A 26428-nucleotide genomic window follows, 5' to 3' on the forward strand; every position below is an offset into this window, starting at 1 on the left:
TATTTTACAAAGGTTAATGTATCATTGTTAAGCTCCTGATGATGCTAAATAAATAAAAGCATTAGATAATACATATTAATAGGTGATATATGGAGAATATATGGGTAGAGCTATTAGATGGACATAAAAGAGTCAGTATGTATATATCTTGAGGAATATGTATATGTATATTATATATATAAGTTTGGATCCAAGTTGCATTTTTTTTTTAATTGAATGATGGAAATTCTGAATTATTAAATATAATTTATTATTCCCAATCTCTCTATGTAAAAAAAGAAAAAATGGTTTGGAAACCTATTTATCAAGCGGTCACATTGATGTTATCCGTCTCTCTCTCTTTCCCTCACCTAACGGCCGTCACCACCCTCCCCTCCCCCGATCACACATTTCGTCTCCAAAACCCCATCATTCCCATCGTTCGATCCCTCTCCCTCCACCAATCGGCCTCCAATTCGATCATCCTTGGATCAATCGAGACTTTGGATCTCAATTCTTGGCTTTCCCCAATTCAATTCCCTCTTTATATCGCTTAAAAATCCACCACGGATTCGTAACAATCCAATTGGGATCAAAACCATGCCATTCTCCCAACCTTGCCGCGCCCCCGCCGCCGACGCCGGCGGCCGCCACGTCAATTACCGCCGATCCGCCTTCAACCGGCCCACGGCCGCCCCCGAATACGAAGCCTCCGCCGCCCCCAACCTCAACCACTACTCTCACAGGGATTTCTCCTATAGAAACCACCAAGATTACGCCTTTAGCGACGCCGCTGCGTACCCTGGCGCGCCGCCTCCTCTGAAGAGGAGGAGGTCCGACGTCTCTACGTGGGACGAGCACGCCGGGAACCGGTGCCGGAATGGGGTCGCCGGTGGCAATGGCCCGTCGACGAGTCATGGTTCTTTTATGCAGCCGAGGAGGCGTGATGATGGTGCTGTTCTGGCGCGCAGGCAGGAGGTGCCAGCGAAAGTGGAGGAGAGTGAGGCATTCATGTCTAGGGATGAGATCGAGAGGTGCTCGCCATCAAGAAAGGATGGAATAAATCCTGGTCTTGAAACGCACCTGCGGTACTCGTACTGCTCGTATCTTCAGAGCCTTGGGATGAGGCTAGAGCTGTAAGCTGCCGATCCTTTTTACGTTTTTATAACGATTTACGTGTTTGAATTGCGGTCGCTTGTAGTATTATGTATTTTCTATGTAAAATCAGTTGATGAAGGATTTTGGATTTGTTGGATTGCAGGCCTCAGACTACAATTGGAACTGCAATGGTGCTCTGCCACCGCTTCTTTCTTCGTAGATCTCATGCTTGTCATGATAGATTTGTGAGTTTCAAAGCCTTGTTGCAATCTATTCAAGTCATCACAAAATTCTAATCTTTTTTTGCATTTATTTGTACTCGATGACTGCCTTCAAATCGGTGAATAACTATCTGGAATAGAATTGTTTGTGCAGGAAGAGTACATAATAACTAGTGTTTACCAGATGAATGTCTTGCATTTAAATAATTAACTCGAACTCAAAAGTTCACATCCATTCTTTGATTGCAATGGCTATATCTTGTGACCATGATTCCTTTTTTTGATGCATTTCCAGTATTGTCGCCTTTGATTACTGTTGCTTATTTTTGTTGTATCCCTTCTGTTTTAATTGTTTGCAATGCTTCCTGGTTCAACCAACCAAATTTCATATGTGAAAACTTGACTCTTCCAATGTAGACATAAAAAAAAACTCCTCAGCTCATAGTTGTGTTGAAAAGAGAAAAATCTCTGTTCACTTCTTGGCTAACTTTTGTAACAAAACAAGTAAGAAAAATATTAGGACTTTGGGTCCAAAATTTAATAATGTATGTTAGAGAAGTGCCCATGCTATTCTTACTCTCCCCAAAGCTAGATCTTTCAGAAAAAAATTGCCCATAATATTTTTACATGGATTCTGCTTTGAGTTATCCAAAGTCTGTTGGAAAGCTATTTTAATGCCTAAACCAATGGGAGTTGTTTTGGTTTTACATTTTAAGTTTTCTTCTAGTCAAACCTTTTCACTTCTTTTATATAGCCTCATAATTTAGCTAATGTGTTTATGCACATCTTTCAAACTGCAATGCTTTTGTTATATAACTTTCATTTGTCTCTTATTTGGTGGACAATCCTAGTGTGTTCAATATCCCATATTATCATGATTCAAGATGAAAAAACAATAATTTAACAATACCAGGCATCTAAAGATGTGGGGTTTAGATCTCCTGCAGATTGCCCAAGCCACTAATGTATTGATTAAAAGCACCAGAAAAATATTTAATAAGTAATTTGCTAAATGTGAATCAAATTTCTAATTTGCATGAATTTAATAATGAAAAGACTAATGAATATGCTGATCTCCAAGATCAAACCCACAATTGTGCATCCTTGAACCAAATTGGTGCCACAGGTAGTGTTTGGTATCTCCTCTTGTGCATCTAGACTTAGTCTAGACCAATCATAACCAAGATTCACCAAATCGGTGCCCTGACACATACTAGTCAGTTATCGGAATGGTACAATACTAGTTTGGTACTGTATCAACACATGGTATGGGCTGGTGTATCGATCATCTAACCGATATGCCATTTTCTTTATTTTTTATTTTTCAATTTTTTGTTTCCTTTTTTTGGTTTGACTTATGATTTTGATGTTTTTGGTTGTTTAATTTGTAATTTTGATGTTCTTTTGATGTCTTTTGGATCATGAAATGGAATTGAAGTACAATTAAAGTAGTTATAAATGAATTTAAATATAATACAACAAATGGAGTCGATTTATATTTAAAGTACAAAGTACATACTGACATCTAAAATTTTGTGGAGTGTCGATATCCCTCGTAAATATTGAAAATGTGATTGTAAGCCGGGCCTAGGATAGCACTCCAAGATTCTAAGTAGGCTTCTGCGTATTCCTGCCCGATCGTTGGATACGACCATTCGAAGATCGTGGCAACAAAATCTAACTTGTAAGTTGCCTTAGGATGTGAAGGAGAGTATCCATTCGAATATGATTCTCAGACAAACCATATCCATGCATGTCATAGTTTGATACGAATGCTACATATTATATTTATATTATAAAAATATCTATATTTTAATATTATTTTTAATCAACAATGATATTTAAATATAAAATATTCAAAAAATTAATTTTAGTTAGGTTAGTGTAGCACCCTACTAGGGATGCTATACATATTTTTCTCAGCCCATGGGTATGCACAAAAGACCACTTATTTTTTATATTTATTTAAATTTAGGTGTACATCTCTACGCGCATGATCATGTCCAAACTTAAATAAATTGCTACCAAATTTTTATAGAGAGTAGCATGCATACCCCCAAATATGCTACCAATTACAAAATTTTTTCGATCATTATTTTATTTTTTTATTATTCTATGATCCAAAAATATTTTTTAATTTAAAAATTTATAGACTTAAACAAAAAATCATGATTGCATAGATCGTCCATAGATCTATAGTATATCACGAAATCATATGAAAATCCAAAATTTCTGCATGATCTTCTCTTATTTTCTCCGATTGTTGCTGATTTTCAGCATGAAAAGAAAAAAAGAGAGAAGATGGAAGGGAGAAGGCCACCAAGGCATCTTACAATTTTTTGGCTTGGGCTAAAATCTATGAAATCTAGCTTTGCTTTTCATTTTTTTGGAGTTGAAGAAAAAGAAAGGGAGGGGTAGAGAAGGCATGGGAGGCCTTCTCTGCCTCCCCCTCAATTATTAAAAATGGGGGAGAGGGCTGAATAGCGCTGAATTAAGCCAAACTGGACGGTTCAACTTGAGTCAGGGTTGTATCGCTTGGTTCGGGCTTGAACTAGTGGTTTAGCCCTTATTCTGAGCTGAAGTGCTGTATCATCTCTTTCAAGAGCAATACGGTTCAACATGCCCCAAACCGGGCAGTTTGTGGAGCGGTACGCTTGATACTAATCGTAACCTTTAGTGCTTGCTTTATTGTCAAGAAATTTTTGATTTGTAAGATATTCATTAGAAATTGCATTGTCCTCCATGTGTTTTTCAACAATCTTTGAGAATCTTGTGAGCTTAATAGTTGATGTCATGCTTTGATACCTTCACAGTCTTCATCTTTAGCTTTAAATGATAAAATGCTGATATTCATTAGGAATTGCATTGTCCTCCTTGGATATAAGTAGTTTTTTCAATAGGTAATATTTTTTAATTTTTAGCATTATCTTAGGATTATATAGAAGCATTATTAAATCCGATCATGTGAAAACTTTGGCAATTAGTTACTATAGCGGGCGTCCTTTATAGAAACTCCATTCCTACTAAAGGTGAAATGATGAGGTGGATATTATTCATTCAGACCCATTTCCATATCTGAATCTATCTAGATGTGGATGCAAATTATAGCATTTGACCAATATCCCCGTTCATATGTGTCTTCATCAAAGAAGAGCTGATATGGATATGGATAAACCAATATTTGATTCCATTTATGATTCTATTTACCTTCATTTGGATGTCATAAACTCCAAAGTCAACTGAGTGGTGGCATCAGCATATCTTTGATTTAATCTTCGACATTGGCATCTTTGATTTAGGGGTTGCATCCTTGTTTATCAGCTTTCGAATTCAAAATATGTAACTTTGCAGAATTATTAGTATCCACTAAAAAAATCAGATGATTAATTGGGTGCATTATATCTTTATTTCTTTTTGTATGGGATTATTTGTTTATTTCTAAAGAAATTGAGGTTTGTATATGTAAAATGTGTTAAAAAAATATAAAGCGGGATTATGTTTTATCTATAAATTTAACTTTCTGATTTATATCCACATCAATAACCGTATTTGTCAATATATGATTCGTATTTGAGTTTGTGCAAATTATAATATCAATTAATGTCTACAGGTGTATTCATTTTTGCCAAATAAAAACATATATGGATATGGATATGGATATTTTGTATCTGATCTGTTTTTCAGCTCTAACGCCCATCACACTGTTTATCACATATTTTACTTTCCTGTAATACTCCTATCTTAGATGATAACCTTCCCATCTGGTAATGTTCCTTGGCTTCTCGATTGTTGCCTTACCCAGCTTCTTTCTGTCTTCCTCACCCACTCCTTGTAAACCCCTATGCTCAACTTCTCCTTTCTCCCTTTTTTAGTACCTTCCTTTAGAAGTGAGAGCACCTAACCTAAGCCATCAACCGCATGTCTACATCCATGTATGCCCCTCCACCGCTCCCCACCCATTCATCACTCCCATCCATCTCCTCTATCAAATCTCAATACATGATATTAGAACAGAGAAATAATACAAGATGGAGGAGGAAAAGGATTATTGGGAAAGAAACAGAGACTCTTCCCAATAGGTCTTCAGGGTTGGTTGCTGCTGGAGTGACAGCTGGCTGCCTACAAGTGGTTTGGGTCGTATGATTTTGTCCACGAGAACAGTGATACTACTTAGCTGCTATGAAGTATTGGGACCAGAGAAAAGGATTTATGGTTATTTCCATACTCTTGTTCCGCCAATGTTGAGTTATTTATGGCTCTTCCTGATCAGACCATATGGGCAATGAAAGGTTCTAAATAAATTTGGAATGAAAATTTACCTGCTCGGGCCTCTCATCTAATCTAAATTTTTATTTTACCATACTGTGGTCATGTCTCACTTGAAATGTCAATACCTGGTTCAACGGACCTGATTTGTTGAGTTGACATCTAAACTAAAGTGCAAGAAAAATGAAGTAAGAATGCCTTAGATGATCTGGTTTGATCAAGCCAGCAAAGACTGACTAAACGGGACTGGTCTATTGGCTAGACCAGATTAAATTGATCTAGATTCAATTAAACTAACCAGTTAAATTAAAATCAACAAGGTTGAATTACTTGAGTAGAAATGTCTTGGCCAATCTCTTTTAAACAAGCCTTGTGTCTAAATAGAAATCTTTGGAAACAATTTGCTCACCAATCAGCTAGTATTATCTCTTTTATAAGAATTTGTCCATTGATGATTTAACAATGATACTTGTATAATTTGATGATGTAGGATCTGCTTTTGAAACTTGTATGCTGGCTTTTTGGCTAAAGAAGACACATTTAAATGGACAATCATTTGTTATAGCTGTTTTTATCATGGTTCTCTTTGTTTATGTGGTACATCCTCGTTCTTGAGGTTTAGAGATACTATCACCTCCAACTGACTTTTGAGCACAATTCTTCTTGTGTATCATAGAGTCATAATTGTAGACGGCTGTCCAAATGCTTGCGAAGTAATAAGTAATAGTAACAAAATCAAAAGGAAAAAGTAGTTAAACTATGGCAGTATGGCTGCTTAAAGAGAAAACTTTGATATGTTGTACTTGACCACTGAGTTAATGCTTTTCTTGTTCAAAACTAGCAGGAAGATTTACATCGCATTATTATGAAGCTTCTGTATCATTCTTGTAAGTTGTAACTGCTTAGCCAGAATAGCTACCTTATGTAATTCAGTAGACATCATTGATTTCATGGATTCAACTTAAGAACTGCTCTTTGTAATTGTAGATTATTGGGTGTCGTGCTTCTAAATTACCAGTTCATTAGTTTGTCTGTTAACAATCCAACTTTTTGGGCAGTTGATTGCTACGGCAGCTCTGTTCCTAGCTTCAAAGTCTGAGGACACACCATGTCTTTTGAACAGTGTGCTACGGGCATCCTGTGAAATTTCTCAGAAACAGGAGTTTGCTTTCTTTCCATATTTGCCACACAGTGTAAGTGTTATTAGGCCTTGTTCAGTGTTCTGAAATCAGCAGTCTGTAATGTCTTGCAGAACTTGCCACATGCAGGATATATAACTTTTCCATCTCTTTCCTTGTGTATTTGGAATATTATTTTTATGGTTGTCTCAGCAAGAGCAATATCATTTTGTAACTTATTAATCCAACAGGCCTTGCTTCAGACATCTAATGCATGGTTACTCTGCTGCCTATTCACACATAGTTTTATAGTATTGATATAACTATATAGTATTGATATAACTATATTCCACTTTTGCATTGATATGTCAACAAGTATTTCTATTTGATAATGATTATCTCTCGCATCATTACTGGTTCTTTTAGTGGTGACTCCTTTTTGCTGCATCATATTATATGTGTGACATATTTAGATTTGACTAAACCTTTTAGAGAATTTGAGCAGGTCTTTATATCAAAGTTCTAATAATAGCTGAATGATGCATGGTGTCACACACACGTATGCCTACTTAAAGAAGTTTCTCAAAGGCATTCTTAAATCTATACATGTGGATGTAAGATCTCTGTTATATGAAACTTATATGTGGAAGTGCGTGATTCGATGTTGCGTGGGCAAGGGCGCACTTTGCAGATTCTAACACAGATACTGCCATACAGGGCATCAAACTATTCTAACAAACATCAACTGTAGATCAAAGAATTTCTTCATGATATTTTACATATAATGAAGTATATAATACAAAAATGCCTCTTTTTTGTTTAGAGAACTGAAGATTTTCATCAAGGAGAAATTACTTATGAGTGCTTGCTAGGACACATAGTTGGAGTTTATGAGCTTAAAGGTGATAAATATAACTAAGCATTGTATGCCGAACCGCCCAGTTTGGGACATACTGAATCGAACCGCTCGGAAATTGGATTGGTTCGGCCCCATAATTTAGTTCAAGCGCCGAACTGCCCGGTTTGGGACGTATTGAACCGAACCGGTGCAAACTGCTTCGAACCAATGTTTGGGATGTACTGAACTGAACAGACCAAAAATTTGATCGGTTCGGCCCCATAATTTAGTTCAAGCACCAAACTGAATGGTTCGGAGTGAAACCGGCTCGGTTCAAAGTGGAACCAGCTCGGTACGAAGTGGAACCAACGCGAATTGCCCGATTCACACTTTTTTAGTTTTGAACGGGCTCCCTCCCCTTTTATAATTGAAGAAAGAGGCCGTGAGAAGCTTCATTCGCTTCTCATGCCTCCCTACTTTGCAATCCACCAGATTTTCCCCCAAAAATAAAAAATAACCACCAATTTCAACAATAAAATGAAAGATCCAAGCCTCTTTCAAGGTATTCCCGCTCTCCCCCTCTCTATGGTTTCGTCGTTTTTTCTTTTTTAGGCCAAAAGTCAGTAAGAAAATGAAGATATAGAGGAGGCCATGCCAAATTTTTTAATTTTGATATGATTTTATGATATGGTGTGGATCTATGGATGAGCTACACAATAAGACTAAAATCTTTAATTTTTGTTAAATTTATAATTTTTAAATTAATTAATTATATTTTTGGTTTAAAAAATTAAAAATTAAAATAAAATTCAAAAAATAACTGTAAAATTAGAAGCCGATTAGAGATATGTATATGGTACGTCCAAGGTATCATCTTCTAGTGGCCACTATCCTATGCAGCCTGGAGCACCTTACATGTCAAATTTTGCTGCCGGTATGTTCAGATGGGCTCCTCGACAGTCGTATTATTGGCCAGAGGACACCTCTTAGAGCCAAAGCTATAATGTGAGGTCCAAAATCATTTATAACCTAGAGCGTGTTCCTTATAAGATGAAAATATAGGACTACAACGCTGCTGGGTTAGAGGGATGGGTTGATATGCCTCCGGATTATGGTAATGATTCAGATATCTACGAGAGACATTGCCACTTAACGAGATTCTAGATGTCGGTATGTTTGTTGTACTTTAAATGTATGTAATTGATTGTGTCATTTTATGTTTTGTATTTCGCTAATTGATTTTAGGATATTTTATGTTTACTTCTCCTAGCATGCAAAGCTAGGATCGTTGACCTTTTCTTTACATTTTGAATTTGGCCGGGTGCTAATGCAAAAACCTAGGGGTAGCAAATCCAATGATAAATTTGCTAGATTTTTGCCTCCTCGAGATAGTATTGTTTCAGAGCAATGCCACGATGATGCAGAACAATTATTCCAAAACATCAAGAACCATCTTTTGGGATGTACCGGGGCGATAGAAACATCAAAAAACATCAAGAAACATCATATTACACTTAAAATCATTCAAAAAATTAAAAAAATGATTACTATTCATTGAAGCTTAAAAAGATTTGAAAAAAAATGGTGTGCTAGTGCCAGTTTAGAACCGGCACGCCACACCATACCATGTGTCAGTACGGTACTTAACCGGTACCCTACCGAATCGGTTGCTGATCGGTATGGGCCTTGGTACCGGTTTAGTGAACCTTGTAACTAAGCTTCTTAGGCTCTCAACCCTTGCAAGTCAGGTATGAGTCCTTTGGAGACACCACAAATTTGCTCATGGAAAGGATTCAATAGGGTTCTTAGCTTGCTTGAAGTTTGATTTTGGTAAAATATTCATTAAACCAGTTGTTGGCAATGCATGAATATCAGGTTCCTTATACAAATTGTATTCATTCTGGTGTATGTTATAACTCTCATTTGGTTATGCAAATTTTTATATTTGGTTAATATTTGCCAAAAAATTCTTCCTATTTATCTTGTCAAGTTTTGCTTTTGAAGAAAAAGAAAAATACTATGTTACTTGGGCAATCACATCTAGCTCCAAAAATCCGTATTGGATATGTATTGGATATGTATCCAAGTCCGATGAATATCTGACACTTGCATACTTGTGAAGTTCTTTGGTTGCTACTTTCAAAGATTGGAAGAGAGTTGAACTCTTCCAATAATGAAGTTCACCTCCTTTTTTTGATATTAGGAGCGAGTATTTGTTTTTATTTAAAGATTGTTCATGGGTGTAGGTATTAAAATATCTATGCAAAATATTATTTTTCTTATATTCTTAAGTGAATTAGGAAGTTTGGATAGGGAGAACATATATATTGAAAGACATCGACAAACAAATATCTTTAAATATCTAAACAAACAACATTTAAATAAATAATATATAATTTAGTTAAAATTACATTTTATCCTACATGCCTCCGAATTACCCTTTTCATTCTTGCTGAGTCAGATACTTGGATATGCATCCAAATCTGATTCTTGTATTTGTCCAGGAACATTGTAAATACCATTACATTATATGATACAATGGGTTAGCATTCTTCTGAATATCATATATTTTTCAAGCTTTCTGCTACTTGAAGGCCTGCATCTTTGGGTTTTTGCTTGGTCGCTCATTAGATGTTATGCAGAAATTGGAAAGTCCTAATTCTGAACCTAGCCCAGGAAATTGGTGTAACACTTTTAGATAAAGCCAATGTATAAACCTATTTAAATAAAATTGGTTTTATATCAGTTCTATTTCCTTTTTGCTGTTGTTGGGAATCATATACCTTTTTCTTACTGATAGCTAGTTATAAATTGCTTGTTCTATATGCTTGTTGTTTTGACCAGAAGATATAATATTTCTGTCACATAGAAGCTAACTGAAATGCATGCACCCATATGCGAAAGTTGCATACTCTGACCTTACCTTATATATATTTTTTTGTTGTTTTAGCAGGACTGGTTTGAACAATACCGTGAGAAAGTTATTGATGCTGAACAAATGATACTGACAACTCTGGATTTCGAACTTGACGTGCAGCACCCTTATGCTCCACTTTCATCTGTTCTTAACAAACTAGGACTTTCACAAACTGTTCTTCTTGATGTGGCCTGGAACTTGGTCAGTGAAGGGTAAGTTTCTAAGTGTTTGATATTTTTTGCTCTGCTGATTTCAATTTATTGATTTCTTATGAAATACAATGTATTAGAACTTCCAATTTTTATTAATATGAAGAATATGGCATTATACCTCCCATGGTAAATGACCGACCTTTCTTTTTCTGTCATCAAAAAGGGTTAATATTGTTATTGATAGATTATCAAACATATTGTAACTTTGAAAGTTGCTTCTTTTTCTAATGTTCTCTAGGTCCTTTTTTGAGTTACGATTTATGTTTATTTACTTTTTTGATAAGGTGGAAGAGCATGTGAAGGTAATAAAATGCAAAGCTACAACACGTTGAATTAACAGCTAGAGTTGGTTTTCCTTTAGAAGCTAGTACACAAAAAGGCATCTACTATGGGATTTTTCTTTATTTTTAATTAATGTTATGCATTCATTTGAATTAACTTTCTTACGACATGGAGTCTGATATGATATGTGATGCTTACTTAAAACCCAAGGTTTGCAACGGAGGATGCTTAAATAATTTGCTTTGGATAATTATGGGAGGACCAAGTCTTCCGGTGCTTGCAGCTAGTTTTTTACAATTATCTGGGAGTTTTGGTTAATTTGCTTATATCTTCTATTAGTCCATGATGAACATGAGACAATAATTGTGATTCTCAATTATCAATATATGGTTGATTCCTCACAAACAAATGGCTCTGTCATTACACATTGTTATGTTATTTGAGAGCACATTGATTTATGACTGTACTAGCAAATAGACATGTGCATGTATTGTTTTAAACAAATTAGTGAATATGACATCATTATAGATCATTGTTATAATTTTTGGTTCTGTTTCTATGAAAACAGAATGCAAACAATTGAATAAACAAATACAGATATAAAAGAATAAAACAATTTGAAACAAACAATAAATTGTTTGGGATACGTTTTTTGTTTCCAAGCATATTACGATATTTAATTGCATCTTCTTTTCTATTTATTATTTTGTTTGGGGTATTTGATCTTATCTTTTTTGCTGATATATTAAGACATTTAATTGAATTGCCTTTCCTAATATATTATGAAATTTGATTTTATTTCCTTTTTGATTATTCTGTAAATGGTAGAATGGGGTATCTGATTATATTTCTTCCTAGTCTAATTATAGAGTTGAGCAAAGGATATCTTTGTCCAAGAAGTTGACCGACTAAATCTATATGAGAATATTCTGAAATTTAAAACTGTTCATTTGTAATATACTCTATAGGCACACCTTTGTGTTAGAAAACATTCTAAGAGCATCAAAGTCAATTACCTAAATTTGGAGTGGGTATTGGAGTGCATTTGTGGGGGAGAGCATGAATTCAATAGGTTTTAGGTATGATTATGAAAGTGCCTAGGGTTCACCTTTTCAGAATGAAACCAAAAAATAAAAAAGTACTAGCGGTGGAAGCATTAGGATATGTGTACTAGATTTTGAAGCAGGTGTGGCATCTTAGTAGAAGTCTCCGGCTTCTAAATTTTAAATCATAAAGTGGGAGTTTCATATAAAATCACCAGCTAAGTATATCTAAATTAGCGGTCAGTTATCTATTTTGAGCATAGTCAGCGGAATTGTCTCGAACCGGGCGGTTTGGTCATACTGAGCCATTTCGGCAACGAACCGAGATGGTTCTGGCAATGAAAATGAAATCCGTCGCCAAAGGGGGAGAAGAAGGAAAGAGAGAAAAAGAGCGAGCAAGCAGGGGAGGGAGAGAGAGGGAGAGAAAGGAAAAAAGAGGGGGTGGAGGCCGATTGACAGAGGCTGGCGAGCTGCACGGAGGAAGCTCCTCCGGGCTCCGTGGCAGGGTCGTCGGCCTCCGCCGATCTCTGCCACTCTCCTCTCTCACTCCCTCCCTCCCCCTTCTCTCTATCTCTTTTTCTCTCTCCTATCCGTCCTCTCCCCTACCTCCTCTACTGTGTCGGTACGGGGATGGCATGGAACAATAGAAGGTGGGGCATACCATTCCGTGCTGCCAGGCAACCGGTCTGAGCCTCGGTTCTGGAACAATAGACCCTGATTTTGAGACTTTGAAGCCTAAGCAACTATTACATAAACCGTTCAAAATAGGAGACCCGGCCGCAGAGCCCTCCTCTGCCTCCCTGCCTCCTCCGCCCAGGTCGCCAGCCTCCCTTGGCCTCCACCTGTCTCCGCCACCCTCCTTCTCTTTCCCTTCTCTCTCCTTCTTTCTCTCTTTTTTCCTCTCTCTCGTCTGCCCTCTCCCCCCTCCTCTGCTGTGTCGGTACGGGGCCGACACGGAATGGTACGAAGGCGTACCATTCTGTGCTGTAGAGCAACCGGTCCAGGCCCCGGTTCCGGCACAGCAGACCCTGATTTTGAGACTTTAAAGCAAGATTCGTCGAACCGGACGGAACTGTCCGGTTCTGTTTGGTTTTGGCCGGTTTCGGCCACATCCAATCAGGTTCTGGAATCGTTTTCTATTGAAGAATCGATTCGGTACCGGCCGGTACGGCTCGGTTCAGCAATCTTTGCTTTGAAGCCCAAGCATGTATTATATAAATCATTGGTAAATGTTGAGCAATCTGAAGAAGGGGAGTCTTATGCATTTTAAGTGTCTTTTGAAGTTTAGGATGAACAAATCAGCAAGTAGGTCTACTTTGAAGTTCAGTTGTCACTAACTTAAATTATAGTTCCAAATATAATACATGTCTGAATTGTTTATTCTAGTTTTATGTATTTCCTTGTTTCTGCATATGTTGTAAAGCATATTTGCTAGGCTAACTTAAATTCTGCAAGTTTCAAGAAGATCTGGAAGCATTGCACTGTTATTTTTTAAAGAAATTAAATAGAACTGTAAATTTTTTGGCACAGTTTGTGCTATCCTGGAGCTTAAATTTATGGACATTTCTGTTATCATTATGTATGTTAGTCATATAGTAAATTTGGAATATGATTTTTGAACATTTATTGCTAAAAAACAATTTTTAAATTGTTTTATGGTGAAATAGTTGTAAAAATACATTTAAATTTTTAAACAATATATTATATTTTGAAATGATGCCTGATGTATTTTCCTTGATTTTTTTCTTGTTTTTAGTTGGCATTATTTAGCTTTATTTACAGTTTTCAACCTAAACCACCAAAACTAGGACTAACCATCGAAACTGCTAAAACTACCTATATGGTTTGGTGAGACCTTAAGACTGAAACTAAGATTTCAAACTTTGAAACAAGAGGCTCAATGGCCTAGTTAGCAATGCTCCTTTACTGTCAAGATTATATCGAAGAGCAGTTCTTGACTCCTTCCATCCTTCCAACTTTACAAAGGATTCTCAGCAACCCCATATTACCTTACAGTTCAGGCTTTATTCTATTATAAGCTGCTGAGCCCCATAAGATGTGTGCATAGGTGGACCCATGTGGACTAATGAAAGTTTACAAGTGAACAACTGGCCAGGAGTTCCCCCTGAACCTTAAATTACTTTAAAAGAAAAGGTAAGATCCGTAGTTGCTTTTAAAGAAAATCTCTATCGAACAATTTGTGTTCGACATGCTTCATCATATTAAATTCATGTGACCTTCAGCTTATTATAGTATTTTCTGTTGATTTCATAGAGAAAATTGAAAACATTCTTCGCAGATTTATATTGAGATGGTTAATGATAGTGCTAGCTAGCCTACTTATAAAGTTTCATGGTATGCACTGGAGATGTGGGATCACATGTTGCCATTTTGGGCTTATTAGGAATTTAAGGGCATTGATAGAGTGATACCGCTATTATGTGGCCCGAAGTTACCTACAGGCCTCATCTCTCTCTCTCTCACACACATACAAAGAGAGAGAGAGTCATCACTTTAATTGACTCTAAGATTAGTGAACTACACCCACACACATATATAGCGTACTATAAAAAATTTCTTACATGTACGTTGAATTCTTCTTTCCTAATATACTTATTGGTGGTATATTATGATCCAAAAATCTACATCATACATACCGGGTCAGGTTTTGGTAGTCCTAAAGATGTCTTCAAACATTGATGAAATTGGCCTTCAAAATGAGGGTCACAAAGTGCATGATGTTTCTGGAAATTCTCACTTCCATAGATGCTCGTTACTCTTTGTTTTGATTCTCCTTTTAAGCCAGCCATGATACTTTCCTAATTGAAGAATTATTACCGTCCTTTGGACTTGTATGATTATTTGTTACCAATACTTCTTGGATATCCCAGTCCTAGCAGATTTACATACGGAATGACTGAGATTCTTGTAATGTGAGAGATCCTGCGAAAAATTCTGGTTTTCTTTTTTCTTTTTGCCATGTCTGGCTATTAAAGAAACATATGAGGTTTTCTTTTTTTGTTTTTTTTGTTTCTGTGACAGAAAGACTTTGTTAAGGTGCTCTAGAATAGATACAACTCAAGAGATATTGAAGATTTATGTCCATATAATCGTTGCTGAAATGTTTTTTTTATTCGCATTGGATTGTGTAATTATCGACCAATTTGCTAAGTTTCATTGTCTTCTATGTTTCACTTCTAAATATATTCTTTGGTGTGATGATCTTGCCCATGCAACTTCAGATGTCATACGGTTTGGTGCCATTAAGTGCCTGTGCATCACAGGCCAGCTGCCACTGGCAGCAGCATTGGAAGATATTTATCATTATATATACTACTGCATATGCCATCAAGTTATTGTATACATGAAATAGTGCCTTTGCACAATAGGAGAGTATTTAGTTACTTGGTTTAAATATTTATTGTATAACAAATTTGCAAGCAAACTCTTCTTGCCCTCCTTGTTCTTCTGCTTCTCTTCCTCCCCTCCCTCCTCCTCCTGCTTCTCTCCTCCTTATAATCCCTATTGCTTAAGGATTGTATTATGATGTTCAGATTCCTCTAATTATTATGGGAGATATTCATTTACTGGTGTGACTTTCTGTCGTGTCTCGTATTTTGGAAATTTGTCTCACCGAGATGGTACTTTTGGAAAACTCATAAATAAAGGCGTACCATTTAAAACAAAATCGAACATCTTCAATTGCTTCTCCTGGGTCTTTAGGCAATTTTTTTTTTAAGATGCCAGATAAATGACAACATCAAGGTACTTGATGTTTCCCTATACATGTGGTATATACTTCGAATTGTACGTCTTGCATATGTTATTTTCTTAGCACTATGGGAAGAGTTACATAAATTTTTACTGGTTCCAAAATTGGCCGTGTTTTTGCATTCAAACTATTTATTCTACATTGTTTTTTGTAGTATGGCATATTGATCTTTTGATATGGCATAAATTGCAGGGTCTTTCTTCACGAGAATTACGTGCTGACCTGTGTGATATTCTTAGCTGGAGGATTCATATGCTGTTCATGGAAAGCCTTTTTTTTAATATATGTAGAAATATGTATGTATGTATGTATGTATAATATAGTTACACATCTGAAGTTAAGCAGCAGTGCAATTTGGACATGATTGCATGAAAAATCTCAAACTAATTCACCAGTTGGTTATTATTAATCACTGATAGACCTCCAAACCTATTCCACTTGTAGTGCAGTTGAGTTCATTCTTTCTTCTTAATTCGAGTTATCCAATGCTTGAGGGCCATTTCTTGTTGAGTTTCACTTTCTAGCTCACGAAATTTCCCTTCCATTTTTCTGCTTGAGTTTAAGTAATCCTTTTTGCCTTGCACATGCCATATTCCAATTTTATGTTCTTGTCCCATATTTCCTTTATTTTTTTTTGCTAGACATCTTTCCTATTTTTTCTCCTTTAATTTTTGCAAATGTTTGATCATCTCTGCAAATTAAGTTTTTATATTTAGCTTATTTGGTAGTTCCGTGTATTACCATGCAAAGCCAACCAATGACTTTGCCCCCTCTTTTCAGAGTCTGGGCGGAATTCTTACATGAATGGCAAAATATCAAAATGACTTTTTCTCTTGATTATGCTTCCTTTTAGTCACGTAATCAAGAACAAAGTTTCTCTTTATTTGCCCTTGTGCATGCAGGCTATGGATGAAAATGTTTGGGCAAAAAAATCTCTATCATAAGACGAATATATTAACTAAACTCAAAGAGAAGTGAAAGATAAACACCAAGAAGCATCTATCATGAATTATTTGAATATGTGATTCCAGATTGAGTACTGCTACCTTCTTGACCTCCCAATGTTATAATAAAAATGTAGCTGAATAAATTTAATCTTTTGATCCAATTAAGAGGATTCTTGTAGGTGACAAGTTGCTGGCTGTCCTACTGATAAAACATTTTTTTTTTTTTTGAAAGAATTTTTTCTAAATTTGTAACTTGCATGTGTATACAACACAGCGAAAGATGTGTACTATGTTACACGAAAAACTCTTGCAACAAAACATATTATGTTATTAAATTGTAAAAGATATTATGTCACCATGTTGTTTCTGTTTAATCAAAAGATTTCATTGGTCAATCTGTATAGCATGTATCTCCGGCTGGTATATAAAATATGAACTTGTGGGCAAGTTATAAATCACTCAGTCTTCTATTGATCATATGGTGCTTTTTGTATCATTTGAAATTGCACCTTGCCTCAACCGATTAGTTGAAGCCTACATGCTTGCCTCCAATTTCCTGTACACAACAAAGGAATGGAAACGTACGTCTCTTTATCATTTTCACAAAGCACGTGGTACCCTTTCACATCTCAACCTACACATCATCTTTGAACATGTATTAGCAATTCAGAAAAGTACATACATTGTCAGTCTTGGCATGGTGCAGGAAATCTTATTAGTCATTTATGAGATAGCATTGATAAGAAGCAGCTAGAAGCATCCATGGGAGAAGCTTTTATTCTCTCTTCTGTGTCACAAATCTCTCCTTCATTTTCTGATTGAATAATGTTTTTGGATTTTGGGAAAGGCAAATGCCCCTTGAGCATTCTTGGGTCCAGGACTTGATGCATAGTTCCCAAAGGCACATAATGCTGCTATAGCTTAGCACTATGACAGCATTTCTTCTACAGAAGATTCTCAGATAATATATCACCTGGATGGCTGCTTTGTAGTTGGTAAGAAGACATTGACATAATAGCTTGTTTAGCTTGCTATATGAAATCCCTCTGCTGTTCTGCTCTTTTAATCTTTGTTACATGTGAACTAATGTGGTTTGTGTTGATGTGGAAATGACTCGACTTTCACTTAGCAAAGAAAAGACTTTAAGCTTTTTACACATAGCATTGTTTCGGAAGGATGGTTTGCCTATTAGTTTATTATCCTCAATTTTTTATTGATGCTTGCCTTTAAAATCTGATATCTCTCTTTCAATGTATTTATATTATTGCAGACTTCGGAGTTCACTTTGGCTTCAATTTAAGCCCCATCATATTGCTGCCGGGGCTGCATTCCTTGCTGCCAAATTTATAAATTATGATCTTGCTTTTCATCAGAGTTTCTGGCGTGAATTCCAGACAACACCATCTATTCTTCAAGGTAGTGGAGTTATTTTCTATAGTTTTGAGCATCTTGTTGACATTCTTTATTGATGCCACTGTAAGCAACATTTTTCATTTTCACTGTTTCCGTTGCAGATGTTGCACAACAGTTGATGGAACTCTTCTAAAATGACACATCAGTATACTTACATCATGTACTAAAGGTTTGTTGTACACCGTGTTTATATTGGATAAAACAATTTACATACGAGGATATCAGGGTTTTATCAGGTGAATGAGTCAGCTAAATGTCTTTATAATGGTTGCAATAATTTTTAATTATTGGCAGCATTTCTATTCTTAAGCTACTTCCGGTACTAATTGGCCTGTCAGCCACCTTCAACATATTTGTTGAAGATTTATAATTTTACTAAAAATTGATCTATGATTGTCGCATAGCGACTTCTTGGTTCTACTAATCTGTCCGTCCTTATGAGAGATGTTATGCATCTTGTTGACAACTGGTGCTCCAATTGTGCCTACCCCTCGCGGAATTAATCTACTCGAAACAGGACTCAAGACTCAAGAGACATGACTTTGGTACTGGGAATTGGGCTTATTTAATGTTATGGTTATGGTAATAACTTAATATACATATCTGTTGATTAGGTGACTGAAAGCTGTCCACTTTGCACCCTTCAAATTGATAGAAACTTCCTCCATTGTTAGCCCTTACAAGTTTTTGACAGAGGGCAGTACACTGGTTAGAATTGAATGGCAAAGCAGGCATCATATTTCCTGGTCTAACAAATGTTGTGTTTGACTTGGTTGAGTTTATGGGCAGGGTAGCGTTCATGTTACACCATTTGTGTATCAGATATTATAAGCTACCAGAGACTGCTGACATTTTTGTATGGTGTAATGGTGCCTTTAGCTTATTGCAGAGGTCTCTAAATGTCGCATTGATTAACAGCAAATGTATCTAGGACTTCTAGGCTTCTTGACTCCTACCAATTGATATATGACCAGTTCTTAAACTTCCAGAATGATGAATCCAATCAGTTAGGAGAATGGTCCAGATAACCTAATGTCTGGATCGGATATATATTGATATCTATACTTGGATGCTTCTAGAAATGTTTATTTTAAATTATCATAATTTGTTACTTTTTAAAAAAAATTCGAATATTTCTTGGATATATCCAAGATACTTTTCTAATACCCCTAATAATGAGGGGAAAGGGTCCATTTGCTTTTTTTTCTTTTTAATTTTTGATGAATGTCTATCTTTTAATGGTAGATGATCAATTTTGGGGTTTATGATATTGATATTATTGTATGAAATGCGGCATGTAATCTATGGATTCACATTTTAATCTATTTTAATTTCAATTCTGGTTGCGAACTGAGAGCACCAAAGTCGTACTTTTAATAGAAGATGATGAAGGCCTCGCTATAGTGGATGCAGATTGGGGATTTTAATGAGTTATCGTGACTGTCCATAAAGTTCATTGCAAGGATGTTTCTGTATATATTCGGTAATATTTGAAAAATGTGCACGGCTAGCAACTTTCTTCCGCCTAGCCTCTCTTTTGTAATTGCCAAAATAAAACAAGTGGGGCTAATTGCAATATTTGTCCGTCCGATATTAACTGAAACAAAACTAACAACTTGTGAATGAGAGAGAAAAATAACTGGGTCGTAAACTCCGGTAATAGTGAAGCATCTAAATTTTTGATGAATTATTTTCATTTCCATGCATTAGATTTTCCGTTAAATTTTCATATCCATCGGGCTCGGTTGCATTGCAAGAAGCATGCGCAGGCACCTAAACAAAATGCAACACCAGCAAAAGCATACATTGGAGTTGAATTTGGTTTTAAGCTACAATGATGCTATCTGAGAAATCCACTTTGAGAAATAGTTTAAGGTAATCTTTCCTTTAATTTGTTTGAAATTGTTTTAAGCTATCTTCTGACTTGCTACTTTGTAGCTTGTAATTCGAGTTGGAAGATCGCCCGGCTTTAGAATCGTTTTCTCAACATAAATTTCATTTTGATATACCATTCATACAACAAAAAATTACACTTCTTTTTTCTATGATTATCACTTTATTGCCTCCCTTTTCGATCAAACAGGAAGGGTCATAAACTCAAATATACTTTTTTATCAGACGTCGGCAAACTTTGCTAACAAATTAAGATGCCTGTTTCAGTTGAGGAATTCAGCAGTTCTCTTGGTATTGATGGCAAATATCATTTCACACTACGGATTTTTATTCCTCAGCTACTTCTTCGTGATCCCGTTTATTTCATTTACTATATCTTGGGAAGTGAGACGTAGGAGAACCATATATCAACTCCATGACATTTTCACTTGCATATTAGGACATGTGGAGAACCATATATTGCTCCACATTTATCTTGGGAAGTGAATGATACCTGAACTCCTCTTTCCCAGATTTTAAAAGCACATTTATCATACTCTGATTTGCTCTTGCATTTAACAAGAATCCTGATGTTCCTTTCATTAACTTTTTAAGTTGATCTTTTAGATTTCTATTCATGTGATACAGGGCTACATTAATTTAAAGGCCTAGTTCAAGCCATCAACCAAGTCCAACAGAGCACAATGGTCCGAGGAAACATGTAGCATTTGATATAATAAATGCTCAAGAGCACTGCTATGAGAACAATACCTATCCCAAAGTTGATGTGTTGGCAGCAGAACAGCTCCCAGTATATACCCTCACTCTTGTGATCACTTGCATCCTATTTTCCATCATTCCTGCTTCAAGAAGCAGCACCATGATATGCTTGTGATGGTGCGAAAACAAGAGGGGCTCATCAAAATTACGTAGGAAACTCTTGGACTATGTAAGAGATTATTAGAAGCTAAACATAAGCAACTTCACTGATTATTCAGTAAGAGAAGCAATCCATCCATGCAATTCTCATTGAACAAAGCAGCAACATTTTGCATGACGGCTTGACAATATGGCAACCAATTCCATGTCTAGTAGGCTGAAAAAATCTGCAGAAAATAGAATGAAAAAAGAAAATAGCATAGATATTCATATTCCACCCATAAGATCACTCTGCCCCATCTTTGATTTACATCATTTCCATCATACAGATCCTGAACAAGTGGAAAATAAAAGGAGAAAAATAGAAACTTCCATTAAGTATAAAGGAAAAGAATTAGAGGCAAAATAATAATATTAAAAAAAAGAATATCAGATAGAAAACCTCAGATTATTAGGGGGTGATGTTGCAAGATCTATGACTTTGAACAACATGAATGGCTTATAACCACGGCTTGTGATCGTAGGATTAACGAATTTCTTCGTATGCTGGTCTATAAATTGCATTGCATCTACATATCCTATGTGCTAGAAATATTTAGGGGACAATGGTAGATACAAGTGTTGCTGGAAATTGGACCCGGGGGCGGCCGCGAACCGAGGAGGAGGAGCTCCGGCGAACACTGGCGGACGGCGATCCGTCGGCGAGCGGCGTCCTCCGGGGGACCTGCAAGAAGCCGGTGGCCGGGCTTTTCCGGCGCCGGCCCTCCAATGCCTAAGTCAGAGGGGGGCTTAATTTTGGAGAAGAGAGAGGGACTGTATGTGAAGTCCGAAAAATTCCCTTGGGAGGAAGAAGCCTCCTCCTTTTTAGAGGGAGAAGCTCCCCTTTTATAGGGAGAGTGGCAGGGTTACCTGTGATGTGACTGGGCGAATTAATGGGTTACCGTCACGATTGGATGTGGGCGTGGAAGTAATGAGTTGCCGTGGATGGCCCGTTCCCATCATGGGAGGAGATGGCGTGCAGCCAGAGCTTGCTTGAGGCGCGCAGTGCAGTACATTCTTGGGAATGATGAGGCGTTGACAGTCGTAGCAGAGTATGGTTCCTGATTAATATGTCGTGGCGTGGCCGGCAAGTAAAACATGGTGCGGTAAGGCTGCTGCAGGGCATGGCCGCAGCATATAGACGACGAGGTCGGCCTTATGAGGTCAGCTCAGCCTTCTGGTCTCATCCTGCTGTGCTCGGCCTCCTGAGCTCGGCAGCCTTCTGTGCTCGGCAGCCTTCGGAGCTCGGCAGCCTTCTGAGCTCGGCCTACTGTGCTCGGCCTTCTGAGCTCGGCAGCCTTCTGAGCTCGGCCTTCTGTGCTCGGCCTTCTGGTCTCGGCCTGCTGTGCTCGGCTCGGCCTATGAGCTCGAGCACTTAGATGAGCTCGAGAGCGGAAGAGCTCGAGCACTTAGATGAGCTCGAGGGCGGAAGAGCCCGATCACTTAGATGAGCTCGAGAGCGGAAGAGCCCGATCACTTAGATGAGCCCGAGAGCGGAAGAGCCCGAGCACTTAGATGAGCCCGATCTTGCTGACGGATTTGGGTGCTATAATTGCATTTATGGGGTGGTCCATTTTTCCACCAACAACAAGCATTCTTGGTTTTCCACGTGGCCTATTAGCCCATTGGTGATCTAGCATTACAAGCTCACTCCTAGCTGATCACAGGAGTATGTTGAAGTGTTTTCAAGTTCACCTAAAGTCCAATCAGCTAATTTACATGTCTTGGAGTATCAGAACATGTATTAAACGCAGAGGCTTCTACCGCGAAACAGAATCCATGTTGATCCTCACAACGAGCACTCCATAATTTTATTTCTTCTAGGCAAGCGAGAATTCAAATCAAAAGCAAGATACGTTAAAGCCTTGAAAACGTGATGGAAACGAAAGCCGTTAGCGCAGGCGTGGCAGTTCGATTCCGAAAGTAAGTAGGATTCGAACCGGAAAAGACCGTTAGCACAGGCGATTATCCGAAACCAAGCAGGAATCGAAAAGCTTCCTCCGATTCCTGACCTGATCGGGACAATACAAAAAAGTATAAATAAAACCCTGCTTCACGCCTTCATCCATACGTCTTCAAGCTCTCCTCTGCTATAATCTCTCTCGCTATTTCTCTCTCTGAGCCAGCCATGGATCCATGGTTGAACCTTGTCCGTAGCAACACATCGTTGCATCTCAGGCCCTTCTTCAAAGCGGGAGGCCACCCCACAGCAGAGCTCATGGTGGAAGTCAGGCTCCTCATCTCGAGGTCCTGTATCCCCCAATTGGGCCGCAACGTCGACGTTCTTGAATTCCTCCTTCCCCTCTCTGACCTCTTGCCCCACTGAATCCGTCAGCTCCAAGTCGAGCTCATGCTCTCGCACGTCGGTTAACCCCATCGCAACGACATCGACTTTTGGACGGCCCATATATCCTCCTACACCTTTCATGCTGCAAATGCGGCGCTTCTTGAAGGCTGCAGCGGGCTCTTGATCGTCGTCGACCTTAATATCTCCATGATATGGTTCTCTGAGTCTCCTGAGATGATGATGAGTCTTGGCGAGGGCTTTGGAGAGGCTGAGCCGGTGATCCACGAAGGGTTGCTGCTTTCTTTCGAGGAGGTGGCAGGTACCAGAGGGGTGTTCGGTGCCGTGCCTGTGTCCTAGTCTTCAATCGAGGCTTTGGAGATAGAGGTATCAAGGGGACGGAAAGGATAGTTCGGCATGCGTAGTCTGCTTGGAGGATTTCGAGGCTAGAGACGAGCTAACCGTAATGCCGTGTTACCACGAGTTTCACTAGTCTTGCATGACCAAGTGGCTCCAACGAAGCAACATCTGTCTGCTATGTCGCTATGCGTTGCCGACAATCGTTGTAGAAGATGTGGTAGATTTGGCTTGGGAGGTGATATATGGTATGCGAGACGGATACTCGATGCCCTGAGCATCTATCTGGAAGACGACTTGGCCACGGTGAGAGAGCAGATCCGAGGGCAGCATATCAGTGACGATCGGCATGATGTTCGTAGGCTCGCAGGAGAGTGTAACACCTTTCGGGCTTCTTATGTCTACAAAAAGATGAACAGTGCAGCAGATTGGGTCGCTTTCCATATTGCACATCATACGGGAGAGGTTATTTGGGTAGATCAGGACTCAATGCCTGCTCTCCTACGCTATGTACTCTTTTTTGATTTTGTTGAGTGCGCTCATACATGTATAGTATGATAACTGTTATAGCAAAAAGAAAGTGTGATAGCATAGGTTTTGACGTCTGCTCCAATGTTGATTTGGCATGTTAATGATGGTGTGTGGTGTGTATTTGGGATGTATCATTCTTTTATATGATAAATAACAAAGATCATTAGATTGTTACCATCATTGGCTTTTGTAGACTTTCAGATGATATCATATATATATATATATATATATATATATATATATATGTATGTATGTATGTATGTGTGTGTGTGTATATGTATGTGTGTGTATATATATATGTATATATGTTTATGTACATGTATATATACCTATGCTCCAATGTTGACTTGGCGTGTTGATGGTGGTGTGTATTTGGAGTGTATCATTCTTTTATGATAAATAGCAAAGACAAAATATGTAATCATTAGATTATTACCATCATTGGGTTTTGTAAACTTTCAGATGATATCATATATATATATATATATATATATATATATACATATATACATGTATATGTATATACATGTGTGTGTATATATATGTATATATATGTGTGTGTATACATATATATATATATATATATATATACACACACACACATATATATATATATATATATATATATATATATATATATATATATATATGTGTGTGTGTGTGTGTGTGTGTGTGTGTGTGTGTGTGTGTGTGTGTACCTGAACCTTTTACCTCAATGCCTTTCTGAAGCCAAAAAATTGACCAAACAGGTACCCTCCAACAAAAAGGTGAGGCCGCTCTCAGTTGTATTGTCCGGATTAAAGGATCCAACAGCTCCCTCTCCTCAATATAGTAGCATAATACTACATGCACCATAGACGTTAGTCTTTGTCCATTCTCTAGCATTCCATAGAAACCAAAATTTCCCCTTGGTTACCCTTCTATCTTTTGTCCTCGCAATAGAAAACATCGTGATACCGATCACTTGCACCATAATTGGCATGGGATGATGCAAAAACAAGATAGCTCATAAAAAAAGATGTTGGAAAATCTTACACTGAATGACAAATTACATAACAAGACAAAAAAAGCAATTTCACTAATCATCCAACGACTCAACATTAAGAGAAGAAAATTATTATGCAGTTTATCTGGGCTCGCAATTCCTTTTTTTTTTTTTTAATTTTGGGCTGGAAGCATGGGCATAACCCCGCAACCGCAGGTAAATGAAAATGAAAATGAAAGGAACAACAAAAATGAGCAAAACAACGGCCAAAGCCATCTGCAGAAACGAAATACTGGAGATACCTTCCATGCAACTTTTATCAAAAAATGCAGCGATCTTCACATGATTAATAAGATTATATAGCATTACACTCTGATTCCGTGGCTCATTAAAGTTGATAAAATTTGCAGAAATTAGAATGAAAAAAAAAAAATGTAGCAGATATATTTATCATTCCACCGACCAAATGACTCTCTGCCTCATCTTTATTTGGCATCATTTCCATCATATGTAACCTCAATAGATGGAAAACAGAACAAAAAATAAAAACTTCCATTACCTACAAAGGTAATGAATTAGCTATGAAGGAGATTCCCATCATATGAATCCTCAACAAATGAGAAAACAGAATGAAATAAAAAACCTCTATTAACTATGAAGGAAATGAATTACATATTAGTATCGTGCTGCATAATCAAATTACATCATCAAGACATAAAAATATATTTCTCAATGCTTCTTATGTTGGTATTAGGCGATGAGATTATAAGTGGCGCTTGCCAAACAACCATGCCAAACCAAAAATCTGTAGCTTGTGGGTGTGAATCTTACACCAAAATCCAGAATAATGAAATCTGATCGAACTACGGCGATTGGTGGAAACATATAAAGTCAGTTTGTGTTATTCGCCACAATCAACAGCATGTGTCTCCAAAATATTTGATTTGCTCCATAATTTGGAGCATCTATAGAGATCCTGCCTTATAAGCATTTTTAATTTTCTCATCTAGAAAATCTTGCCACTGCTAAGATCACAGTACCAGAAAGAAGATAGAGGTCCACAAGATAGAAGCCCCAGAACCCTTGGCACCCAAAACGGTCCTCCCTAATTCAATGCCGAGCTGGAGAGGATATGGACTCGGGTTTTGAAAGAGCGTCCTAGAGCATGAAGCTCCTGTCACTATGTTGTATGGGAAAGATAAGATGTGCACATCTTTATCCACGCATTGAGAGATTGTTTTCGTATGTTGAATTCTTAATATCTAGGCCACAAAAGAGCAACCCTGCCATTATGCCAAAGCTTGCCCGCAATCATGAGCTCTTGAAGTCTTATTCAAGGAAGGTCGTGGATGTCATGATCGAACACTGAGAGAAA

At 37.5% G+C, this 26428-nt stretch overlaps 1 protein-coding gene across 9 annotated transcripts; it reads left to right on the forward strand.

Moving 5' to 3' along the window:
• The first annotated feature begins 300 nt into the window (after positions 1-300).
• Positions 301-18341, forward strand: LOC103707994 (cyclin-T1-4-like). 9 transcript variants are annotated; one of them, XR_604232.5, is made up of 8 exons: positions 301-1115; positions 1241-1322; positions 6623-6757; positions 10471-10649; positions 15939-16042; positions 17541-17688; positions 17964-18109; positions 18208-18341. XR_604232.5 is itself a non-coding variant. In XM_008792738.4 (6 exons), exons 1-6 carry the CDS (start codon positions 580-582, stop codon positions 18237-18239), a joined length of 1110 nt encoding a protein of 369 aa, XP_008790960.1. In that variant the 5' UTR covers positions 301-579; the 3' UTR covers positions 18240-18341. The 9 variants fall into 9 exon arrangements, 4 of the variants coding, with proteins under 4 accessions (XP_008790960.1, XP_008790961.1, XP_038980590.1 ...); XR_015968160.1 differs by having other exon boundaries at positions 10474-10649; XR_015968158.1 differs by lacking the exon at positions 17541-17688.
• Positions 18342-26428: the final 8087 nt, after the last annotated feature.

The sequence above is a fragment of the Phoenix dactylifera genome, chromosome 8 (genome assembly GCF_051530095.1).
Source record: "Phoenix dactylifera cultivar Ajwa chromosome 8, Ajwa_hap1_PhDact_Kaust_v1.1, whole genome shotgun sequence".
Taxonomy (NCBI): Eukaryota; Viridiplantae; Streptophyta; class Magnoliopsida; order Arecales; family Arecaceae; genus Phoenix; species Phoenix dactylifera.